Source organism: Dermochelys coriacea, chromosome 11 (genome assembly GCF_009764565.3).
Source record: "Dermochelys coriacea isolate rDerCor1 chromosome 11, rDerCor1.pri.v4, whole genome shotgun sequence".
Taxonomy (NCBI): Eukaryota; Metazoa; Chordata; order Testudines; family Dermochelyidae; genus Dermochelys; species Dermochelys coriacea.
Window position 1 is genome coordinate 60,719,631 of NC_050078.2, and position 12,459 is coordinate 60,732,089.

At 42.4% G+C, this 12,459-nt stretch overlaps 1 protein-coding gene across 1 annotated transcript in view; it reads right to left on the bottom strand.

The window, feature by feature from the left end:
• MPP4 (membrane palmitoylated protein 4) overlaps positions 1-12,459 on the bottom strand; it is a 37,116-nt gene that overhangs the window by 11,751 nt on the left and 12,906 nt on the right. The window contains 7 exon segments of the mRNA XM_043505600.1: positions 2,289-2,382; positions 3,730-3,810; positions 5,158-5,331; positions 6,143-6,184; positions 7,735-7,749; positions 9,168-9,188; positions 10,842-10,880. Of these exon segments, the coding sequence (XP_043361535.1) occupies positions 2,289-2,382; positions 3,730-3,810; positions 5,158-5,331; positions 6,143-6,184; positions 7,735-7,749; positions 9,168-9,188; positions 10,842-10,880 (466 nt within the window).

Genomic DNA, 12,459 nt, shown 5'->3' on the forward strand with positions numbered 1-12,459 from the left:
CTTGATTTAAAGGGCCTGGGTATTTAAAGACCCTGCCTCTTGTGCTCGAGGCCACGCCCCCTGCTCAGGACTCTGGAGTACCGGTAAGTCCTTTAAGTTACTTTCACCCGTAGATGTTCCCCACAACGGAGAACGGTGCTGCTGAGGTTCGGAAGCGGCCTGAATGCGCGTTTACCCCATGACCGAGGAACCGCCGGAGCTGGTGTGGGTGACACCGGGAGGAACATGATTTCCTGTGCTGCCTGCAGGGCCTCTGGCATGGGCGGCACCCAGAGCTGATGGAGGCCTCTGCCGCTATCCAGGGCAGCCGGTGGGGAACGGGTTGGGCTACATCACTGCCCCGGAGCTTGGGCCCAAGATCCTGACGTGGGTGAAGAGTTGCCTGGCCTGGGACCTTGCTCACACTCTGTTTTCCTTTTCCCTTGCGGGAGGTTGGAGACTGGCCTCCCATCGCCTTCTTTGGCTTCTTGGTTGGAGCCACGGATGGGAACCGGTGCTGGCCAGTGGACGGTCCCAATGGGGCGCTGCGTACCAAGGTCACGGTGCTCAGTGCCGAGCCAGAGCATTGCTCTGGTGCTGGGGTGAGGGATGATTCCATAAGGAGCGCTCTGAAACAAGTATCGTGCTCCTTCTTAGTCCTTGGCTTGAAGGACTTGCAAATTTTGCATTTCTCACTAACGTGTCCTTTGCCCAAGCAATGCAGACAACTGCTGTGTGATCACTAATGGGCAAGAGCCTCTTGCGGCGATCACAGGGTTTAAAGCCTGGGGACTGGGGCATGCCGTCCCAAGGCAAAGTCCAATTCGGAACCTACAAAGTCTCTATAGCGAAGGGATTTATAAATGCTAACAGAAAACTATATACACTATAATACAAGAGATAACTAGTTCGTATGAATGAGCAGCAACAGCACTAGCTGAAGCAACAGTTCCAGCACTGTCACTGGCGGCAAGAAGGAACTGAGCATGGGGAGAACCAGCAGCACCCTATATACCGCAGCACGTGCATGCCATTCCAGGGGGCGCTGGAGCCAGTCCCCTACGAATACTGCTGAAGGAAGAACTTCCAGCACCAGTGCATGTGGCAAGCACACACACGTAAGTTGAATGGACATGAGCAAGCACTCGAAGAAGAAGGGTACATCTACACAGCAAAACACAAAAAAAAACCCACACCCAAACCCTGTGACAGTGAGTCTCAGGGGCTGGGTTTACAGACTTAGGCTCATGGAGCGTGCACTACAAAGCTAAAAAAACAGCCGTACTACAGACCTTCTGGCTTGGGCCTGAGCTCAGGCTACGAAGCCCAGGGAAGAGGGTGGGTTTCAGAGCCCAAGCTGGAATGTCTACATCACTATTTTTAGCACTATGGTGTGAGCCCAAGTCTATAGACCCAGGCTCAGACTTGCTGCTGCAGGATTTTTTTTGCTGTGTAGATGTACCCAAAGTGTTTTACATGTTTTAATGAATTATGCTTCATAACAGCCCTTTGAATTATTTAAATATCCTCATTTTACTAATGGGGAAACTGAAGCATACAAGTTAGAGGGCAATTTTGAAAATTTGGTCCTTAAAGGTTCTGGTGCCTTCATGGAGATACATTTGACTGCAAGGCCCATTCCCAGTAAAGATGTGGATGTGGGATCAGGGCATGATTTTGTGTGCTCAGTTTTAGCCTTATTTTAGAAATGTACAGTCTGATTTTCAGAAGTGTTGAGAACCCATAACTCAAACTGAAGTTAACAGGAGTTGCAGGTGCTCAGGCCTTCTAAGAATCAGGTCCGAGGTTGCTAAAATTAGGCAGTCAAAAACCAACACACTCTAAAGGAGAGGCTACTTTGAAAATCTGGGCCTAAGGATATTCATGTATACACAGCAATTAGACACCCACTTCTGGGCAGTTCCAGCTGACTCAGGCTCATGGGGTTTGGGCTGTGGGGCTGTTTAATTGCAGTATAGGCATTCAGGCTTGGGCTGCAGTCCTAGCTCTAGGACTCTCCAACTTTAGAGTCTTTGAGCCTGGGCTCCAGCCCAAGCCTAAACATCTACACTGCAATTAAACAGCCCCTTAGCCTGAGTCCAGTAAGCTTGAGTCAGCTGGCATGGGCCAGCTGTGGGTTTTTAAGTGCAGTGTACACATATCCTACAGCTTGCACCAGAAGTCTGTGGCAGAAGAGGAAAAGAACCCTGGTCTTCTGACTCTCAGCATTTGGGCTAAACCACAAGACTATCCCTGCCTTGGAGCATGTTAAACTTTAGAGATAAAAACAATAGGAATCCCAAAATTACCTGTGACTATATACCATGTTTTCAAATGTTTCCTTTGATACATAGTGATACTCACGACCATTCTCTTCATAGCTTTTCTGAGCACGACTGGTGTCTTAAGAAAGAAAAATAAAAGTTTTTAAAGTTCTTGTAAGTATTTTCTTTCTTCAGTAAAAAAATTTGAGAACAAAGTTCGTAGTGAAAAGCCAGGACTCCCAAACTCCATTTTGGAGCTGTGAATATATAAATTTTAAAAACTCTGTTCATTTTCACAAGTAATCAAAAGGAAATATAATAAGTTTCTACTTTCTAGCTCACAACAAAAGCCCTGTCTACACTAGAGCGAAGTCTGTAAATCTTCCAAAATTGAATGTGTGTCCCAACACTACCCCTTGGGGTCCATTTTAAGCACAATGGGCATTGTTCCTGAAGGGACAATGAACCATTAGACTTGGACCTTGTCTACACTACACAGTTTTGTTGACAAAAGTCAGCTTTTGTTGACTAAACAGTGGAGTTTTACACACTGCAATGATCCTCCAATTTAACTTTCCTGCAACACCGAAAAAATAAAACCACCTCGACAAGTGGCAGTGCATGAAAACTGTTCTGCAGTAGTTTAAAAATTGCCTGCACCGCTCCACTTTATATTGTGTTAATTTTTTTGAGAAGGCTAAGAAATGTAAGATTGAGGAACTGGAGCAATTTATCAATTTTAAAACTATTAAGACAGGGATTTAGAGCCTTGCACTTCCGGTGTTTTATCGTCACAAAACCTTGTTCCGAATGAGCAGACGCCAAACGTCTCTCCATTCAAGTCAGAGATGAGAAGTTGCAAGAATCTGCTGTAGACTTAGTATGCTAGAAGGGAAATCTACAAGGCTTGCTAGTTTCCTGTCTATCTGGGTATTTATATGGCCCTCATTAACATAGTATCTGGACACCTTATAAACAAACATTCAATGAATTTATCTTCACTACTCCCCTAGGAAGGACCCTCAGCCCCATTTTACAAATGAGAAAAAATGAGGTATAATGAGATTAAGTGACTTGTCCAAAGTCACGCAGGTAATCCATTGGCATAACAAGAATCGAACCCAGGCATACCAAGAATTAAAGTAACAGTGGCTTAACCCAAAAACCATCCTTCCTCTTCCCCTGCCAGTTGGAAAAACTGGCCAAAGACAATATTTTAAATAAAGCCCTGTAAAAGAAAGTAGCTTTTCCTTCTTTCCTGTAGTTCCCACAAAAATAAAAGGAAATGTGTATTGTTAGTCTAGGCATCTGTGCCTTTTAACAAATTCACAAATTCAGAGATAGCACAATATTCTTGATTGATAGGGAAAGCATCCCTGCAGCGAAGAGTCTATAAATATTCTGTGGCAGGAGAAAGGGAGTTGATATTTCATGTTTTCTTTCCCCAAAACAGGAAGTTAGAGAGTGAAAGAAACATGTCACATACGGGGTACAGCACTTTGAAAATGATGAGGGTTCATTCCAATAAGCCGCCGCCTTAGCTCATTCACGCCAACCCCTGAAGGACCTGGATAGTTTTAAAAAAAGCCACACACAGTACATTAATGACTGAGACTACACATAAAATAGTTTACTAAAACTATGAGTGTATCATATTTATAACAGTCATGTTTGGTATTATCTCATACGCAAGAACTGGTGAAGCAAATGACTGGCATGGAAATCATGTTACTGTTTCCTCCACTGGGCTTCCCAATTGGTGGCATCCCAAATTAAGAGCTTGACCCTGAAAAGTGCAAGGCACCTACAGTTCCCATTGAATTCAACAGGAGCTGTGACTATTTAGTATTCTGCAGGATCAGGTCATCACTTTCTAGCAAAATAGCTACAGCCAGAAGGGGACTCAGCAATACTAATTTGAATGATATCTATAGATCTAGATCTATAGATATATCTCAAACATGTACAGCTCTAGGCAGGATGAGAGGTTTTCCCCTCACCACAAATACCCAGGAATGCTGTGCCTAGCAAAAATATGAGCAGCTTCCATTCAAACAGTTATTAAATCTAAAATTCCATTTTAGGACCAGCAACCCATCACATATCATGATACTCGCTCAGGGCGAGCCTTATGGGTGGGCAATGAGGGCAACTGCCCAGGGTGCCGGTGGAGGGGGGCATTTCATGGTCAAGAGGCTGCAGAAGGGCCATGCCCACCCAGGAGGCAGGGGGAGGGGATAAAGAGGGCTGCGGGGCAGGAACCATGACAGCTGCAGTACCACTGCCGCTCCAGTGGCCCATATCCACACTGATATCCTCTTAGCTTTCCCAGCTGTGTAAACTGAAGTTTTCTAGGCTGGGTTTTTAACATCCCTCCCTCCATTGCTGTTTCTGTTTGTTCTTAACCATAGTCCTATAAAAACATCACTTCAAGGTCTTGGTTACAAAGGATTTATAAATGTTTTATCATTGCTATTTATATAAATAACCCCTCTGAAGTTAAACTGGACTCCGTTTTTGTGATGAAATGTGTTTTCATCCAATATTGTTACTGTAGGGTTGTCTGAGAGTATTGCATTGCTGAAACTTTTGAAGCATTGAAGGAAATGTTTTGGAAAAACAGAAACCACATACAAGCACATAGACTTTATAAAACTGATGTTTGGAAAAAATAAAAGGTAGGTCAAACTTTGGGTCAACCACCCTTCAAGAACTACCTGTTAGGGCCCATGTCACTGCCCACTGTAGTCAGTGGGAGGCCTCCCACTGGATCGGGCTTTTATTGAATTTCTCATTCCACAAGCGCTTGAGCAGTAAGGACATTTCCCTCTGCATTTACTAGAGCTTGTAAGATTTGCATGAGTAGGAGCATCCCTGTCTGGAGGGCATGCTCCTGTCAGTTGCTGGAACATACCCACTAGCACAATTAGTCGGTTTCGATCTGTGGGATGTCGCTGGTATCTCACCACCTCCTCATAAGGGGCTGCTGCTGCTGCGCTGCAACAGCTGCTGGGACACCGTGCATAACAGGGCTGCTGGGTGTTCTGGGATTTCCTGCGGCACAGACGCATGCTTCTACGGAAACCAGCTGAGAAGGGCAGAAAGTAACTAATATTGAAATCCAAGCAGTGGGTGCAGGTGATAACTAGTTCCACTATCTGAATGATCTCCAACTAGGCTACCAAGAACATACTGTGAGTTGTAGCTTTTCTTAAGGTAGAAAATAATTTATCTATAGTTCTTGATACAAGAGTTCGGAGGGGACTCTGAAAGCAGCTTGGATTTCCAAAATAGAAGCACAAGTATTGAAAGTCACTCTAACTTTGTCCAGAATTAGACCCCCAGAAACAAGTCTGCAAAACAAACCAGAGGGAGATTTCCAGTCATACAGATCATTAGGAATGGGTGACTTGCTCTGGAAAATGTAACTGCTCCAAAAATTCATCCAACCTCTCAACTGAATTCAATTTTTTTTTCAGCTCAGTTTATAAAAGAGTTCAGTAGTTTACTTACCAGACTTGCTGCTTGGCCTCATCCCCAGCAATGGAAACCTCACATGGTCTGCACTGTACAGCTTGGGAAAGCCCCAGAAGCCGTTCACACCACAGCATGAGATTTAAGGGGGAGATCTGAAGGACCAGAAGCCTATTGCAGCTAAGTTATGCAGGGGCTGGCAACCTACTGGGGAGGTGGGCTTATTGGAAAAGAATCAACAAGCAAGGAGCTGAAAGGGAAGGGTAGCTTACTGGGATCTATAAAGGCAAAATGAATACAGATAGGGTCAGGGAATCTTCAGAGACAAGGGAAAGGAATGCTTCTGAGAAAAATCACACACAATGGATTTAGCTTCAGACAAGCATCCAGTCTAAATCAAACCTTTTGTCTATTCCTAATCATACCAATAAAGACCCGTTGGCCAGATCCACTGAACTCCTCCTCTTCTGGACATGAAGAGCAAACAAGTAGGAAGGAGAAAGGAGGGTGAATACTGAACAGTCAATTGAATTTCCCCTCATCTTTCATATCACAGAATTGGAAATATTTAAGTTACTGATAATGTCACTGAAATAAGGTCATGAACAACAGAGACCAGTTTACTAAAGTACTGTATAATATCGAAGATTTAAACCAAGTCACTAACATTTCTATGAAAATGAAATTTAAGCTCATCGCCCACTAGAAAGTCTAAATAAGAGTTTAAATGCCTCACTTTATTATCTTCGAAAAAGAACAGCTAAAGTGTCACACATGGTTTTTAAATATTCATAATGTAGAAGAGCGGTGTGCAATTTAAGTTCTTCAGGTGAAATCTAGCTGGCATGAACTCCTTAAAGGCAATATTAAAATAATCAAGAATCTGGGAGCTCAAAATATCAGTAAACCTAAAAAAAAAAATCCCAGAACAATTGTAAAAAACTTCTGCTGCCTACATTTGAGCCTTAAGCACTTTGATACCTCGCCACTGCCCAAATCACCTGCCTAACCGATCTCCTTTATTTCCTTCGCCTGCTCTCATTTTCAGACCTTCTCCCATGCTGTGCTGTATGCTTGGAACAGCCTTCCTGAACAGTGCACACATTCCCTCCTTAAAACTCCAAAGCCCCTGATTTCTAATTCCCCACAAATCTCGTATCACTCTTCTATAATAAAACATTTCCAAAAACTTTATAATAAACGAGATGAAGAAAGTTAAAAATAAGTAGCAAGAAACCTATTTTGATAGCAGTGTTCAGATCTCATTTCCCATGGGAAACTGTGCCTCCCCTCCCCACCCTCCTGCCCAAGCTAAGCTGTATCTTCTTTCCTGTTATTCAGTTTTATTCTCCCTACACCTTCTCTGTCTGTTGTCTTTTCTTTGACTCTTTGGTCTAACTTTATATGGAAGTTGTTCCAGGGCAGGGACATTGTCTTTACATTCACCTGGAAAGCGCCAGGCATGCTATGGGATTATCTTTTAAGATTAGACACTACACCGATGGGTGCCTCATGAACAAATAAGTGCCAAAAAGATAGCTGAATTGCATGGTGTTGTCCATAGTGGACCTGATAATAGATTCTACTCTTCACTTTTCTCAGGTTCTTAGAAGCTTTGCTTCCTGCCTGTGTACTAATAACACCTCATGTTTGGTTATAGTGAGAAGTCTCTGACAAATAATGGGTTGTGGCGCATGCTCTGAAGACATTCAGGCTAAGGTATATAGCGATAATAAATTGCCTCGTTAGCAAAGATGACAGATTTCTGGATCAGAGTAAAGTAAAATTGCATTTTAATCTGCCTACCTCACTTTCCATGGTCATTTCCTCCTGAACTCTTGTTTGTTCGTCTGCCTGACCTGACCTCTCCACCCAGAGCTGACAAGCAAATTCAACAACTATGTACTTCAATGGGCTGAATTCCCAAAGGTAACAGAGCTATTGTTTGTAGTATTTTTCTGGCTTTAGCAGATTACTGTTTAAAATCTATAGGAGACCAAAAAGTTTAAAAAGTTACCTTCTTTAAGCTCCTCTGGATATTTGGATAAGTATGTACAAACAAGAAGAGAGAGATGAAAAATTAGGGCTCCAAGGAGACCAAGTTCAAGCCTAACTGGGCAATACTGGACCAATTCATATGTCCTTCAACTTGAGTGCAAACTATGAAACACACAATGCTGCTTTGAAATTAAAATAAGCATGTGCCAGACAAATCACAAAAACTTGGATCTGAATCCTACTTCCCTAAACAAGAGAGTGCTCAGCTACAGAGTTTGGTTCTGGCCACTTTCCAATAGTGTACTTGGAAAGTACAACCTATAGTTGCTCCAATGACTCAGTTATCAAGGTAGAGCGGAGGCCTGAGCTGGAAGTGATCTTTGGACTTTTTTCCCTGGCTGCCTGGAAACAGAAAAGAGGGGACTCAGCTAATGAGCAGGATTTGAAGCAATTCTCCAAGAACGCAACTATTGCGGGGAAAAGGGCATTAGTGGCCCTGAATAAAGATGCAAGTGACTTCCTCACAAACACCCTTATTCTGTTTTGTAAGTCTCAAGCATTGCCCTCAGAAGAGGAGAACAATGAAGCTTCTGTGAGTTGGAGTTAGGCAGATGGGCAAGAGCCCACATTCAGATCCTTGGCACTCTTGGACAGTAGCAATAACACAGCAAGAAAAAGACGACAGCAAGTAATTTAACCAAAGGAAGAAAGCAAATTATTTGAACTGAGAAATTTAGAAGTGAGGTGGGATCTAATTTGTTCTAAAAGTCCAAGTTTTGTAGTGCTTCAGATACACAGTTGAACATGTATGACAGGTCTTTCAAAGTGTGATTGTACTCTGAAAAGTGTCTGTAAAAATGGCATCCTGAGGTTCCATGACTTTGTGTCATGATTTTATATCTGAGGTGCTCAGTTTACAATAATAAATATATTTGTTTCTATGCCTGCCCTGAAAACGCAGGCTAGGATTTAACCAACAGTTTCTTCATTTGTCTTCATCCACAGTAATAAAGATACCATGGACTAAATTAGGGTTTCAGTTATACTTGAGAAATCCCATTCATCTTCCAGTTATCCCTTCTGACATCTTGGGTTTGCACACGTGTAATGGATTAGAGTTTAGTAAACATGACCGTCATTGCTGCATAAGAAGGAATAGAATTGAGCTCACTTTTCCTTCTGTATATGGGCTCTGCAGGGCTAACAGGAACAAACAGCAGTAAAAATTTATTTTGGTCACTGAAGTCACCCAGATATAGCTCTGGATAAACACAGGGAGCAGTTCTACTGAGTAAATAGGTATAATTTTAGAGAGTCACTTTTCAAGAGAGAATTGCACTTTAATCCTATTGCTTTTTGTTTTGTTTTGGTTTCTGTTGGATACCTCTTACTTGTCTTTGAGTCTTGGATGATGAGACAGAACTGGAATTAAGCAGGAAGAATTTGACTTACCAGACTCAAATGTTTCTTCATCTTTTACATCACCCAGATAGCAAAAACAGCAAATACATTTAGTTTTCATACTATTTCTGCTTAAAATAATTTTATCACATCAGAAATTATTTCCTTTCTAGTACTGTAAGGACCACATAAAGCTCTCAGACTCCTTCCAACTTCCTAAACATACTTCCACTGCTTTCTTTTAGTTCAATTAGAAATGAACTTGAGCTGCCAAGTGAGAATCTGGATCCAAACTTCTGTCAAAGTTGCTGAAAAGTGAGAATTGGAATCCAAATGTCCACCAGAGTTTGAAGATGTTTGGATTCAGGGTTGATTTTTTTCCTCATTTTTACCATCAATGAAGCACATCCAGCTCCTTGTATTTCACGCAATCCCATTCAGAAGGTTAATGTTCCAGAAATCAAACACAATATACATGAAAGCTCTGATATGATCATCATCCCTAACTCAAACTCCTTATTGACTTGCATTGAGAAATATAAACACGGTGGAAAATAGATCCTGCAATTTAGGAACATAGGAATTGCCATACTGAATCAGACCTGCAGTTCATCTAATCCAGTATCACAGGAGTGGCCAACATGTGGCTTCAGAGCCACGTGCAGCTCCTTGTATAGGCACCAACTCCGGGGGCTGGAGCCAACTTTCCAATGTGCCAGGGGGTGCTCATTGCTCCACCCCTGGCTCTGCCACAGGCTCTGCCTCCACTCCACCCCTTCCTGCCCCCTTCCCGAGCCTGTCTTGCCCTCGGTACTTCTCCCCACCCCCCACCCCCAAGCCTCCTGCACACCATGAAACAGCTGATTGGGAAGTATGTGGAGGGAGGGAGAAGCGCTGATCAGTGGGGCTGCTGGCACTGGGAGTGGGGAGCTGATGGGGAGGCTGCTGACATATTACTGTGGCTTTTTGGCAATGTACATTGGTAAATTCTGGCTCCTTCTCAGGCTCAGGTTGGCCACCCCTGCAGTATCATGTCTGCAAGAGTGGCCTTTGCCAGTTGTTTCAGAGGCTAGTGCAAGAAATCCTGTTATGGAATAGCCTGCCTCCAACTCTGTCTAACCTCATTAGTAAGAGTTTGATTTGTGCTTTGAAGCAAAAAGGTTTATATCCTTTCTGAAATGCTTGTTTTTTTAATCTGTATTAGTATAACTCTGCATAGTCTTGTTCTCAATATATAAACATCCAATCCGTGTTTGAATCCAGCTAAGCTTTCTGCCTCAATTAAAACGTGTGGCAATGAGTTCCAGAGGGTCTTAAAAACCACAGTAACTTAATATTATAGGTTTAATGAGCCAAATTGAGACCAACTATGTTTCACCCCTTTACCTCAGTTCTGAATTTGGTCCACTGAGTCTATAATCTGCATGGTAAATGACTGGATCTCAAATTGAGTTTTATGTATTTAGAACAGCCATTCATTTCAACAGAATATCTTCACTACAAGCAAAGATTCATTATAACCAGAATTGCAATCTGTTGGTCGGCAGTGCTTTGAAATGGTCTGGGGCTTTCACTCTACTTCCCACACTCTACTATAAATAGAACTTCTCTATATATGAGCTCACTGTAAGGATGTTCCATTTTATTCAAGAAACACTAGTGGTCTTTGTCTGGCTGGTATATTGCCGCAAACACAGATGAATCTCCTTAAATGAAGTCAGTTACCTGTTTCTACACACTTCTCATCAATCTGCATGTCGTCCTCTGCAGGTTATAACAGACAAAAAAGAGAAGGGAAATAATTTGATCTCTAAAAGCACTGATAAAAAAAATCACCAAATTCAAGACTTCAACATCAGAATAAAACTAATCCCTCCTGAAGCTCAAATTGGGTTAATACATCTTCAATATTTCAATAGCGCGTTGCTCTAAAGTACTAATAACTTTCTCTTTCAATAGGCAGAGGAAAGATGCTTCTTATACCAGTGCTCAAAAGGGTTCCCCGCTGGGAGGCAACACATCTGATTTGAATTGTCCAGTTGAAGCGAGAAAGTGTTTAATTTGAACTGATGCAGTATTTATTTCAGATGATCTATTTGAGAAGGATCAGTATGATCATCAAATCATTTCCACCCAATACCTTTTGCATATTTTGCATGTGTATGTTTTTCTAGAATGCTATGTACACTGACAATTTTTAAAATTAAAATTGGAAAAATAAAGCTTTTTAAACATCCCTCTCTTCTGTTTTTAGTAATTCCTTCAAAGCTTGAAACTGAAATCCATTTCCTTATCAGTTTGCTCCCTCCATTGCACACACCACACTGGTCAGCTCTTACAGGTAGGGATGTAAATGCCATTTAAAAAGTTAACCATTTAAACTATTACAAATATTTAGTTTAAACGGTTAACTGATTAAAGGGCCAGCCGGCACGGGGCTGCTGCGGCTGCTCCAGCCCAGGGGTTAATGGTTCAGGTGGGTTAACCAGTAAGACTAATGCTTACCAGTTAACTGGTTAACATTTTATATCCCTACTTAGAGGTTCATACAAGAATAGGGTGAATATCCTGATTTTCAGAGTCTGATGTGCTCAAAACACACAGTTTTGTCCTAGTGTTTGTATAGCTCTGCAGACTGGATCCATGAAGGGGCAGCTACCCAGCTGGCAAAATGTGACAGCAGGCAGGCTATGTTCCTGGTACAAACTTCAGGGGCTGTTCTCTACCAGGCCACCTGTTGTCACCCTTCCTCGCTGTGCACTGCCCTCAAAAGTAGACTCATAGGATTTTAAAGCCAGAAGGATCATCTAATCTGACCTGCTGCATAACACAATTAATAGGATTTCACCCAAAAATTCCTACTTCAGGTCCAACATCTTGTAGTAGGGAGGTAAGATGCCCTACTCCCTACCCTCTTCCCCCCGCCTCTTTTAATATATGCTTCACAGCTGCTCCTAGCATTGGTGGGCTGCTGCAGAAACAAGAGAATGAGAAGGCACCCTTTTCTTCTTCCAAGCAGCCTGGTGTACCTTCCTGGTTGCCCACCAAAACTCTCCCATTCCCCTCTCTGTGCAACACAAGCTCCGAGTTTTCCAGTTCAAACATCTGGTCAGACACATGACTGCTGAGCTATGGGTATTTTTAAGTTAACAAACCACAATGAAGCATTTGTTTAGTCACCCTATTTACACACAATGCAGATAGACTTGGCAGAGAGATGTAAAAGGAAATCTGCCCCAATCAATCCTGACATGTATCCTTGTAAGTACAAGTATAGCATCTAGTCATTTTTAAAGTCTTTATAAACAGACAGTATCTTGTACATTTAGATATCAACTAACAT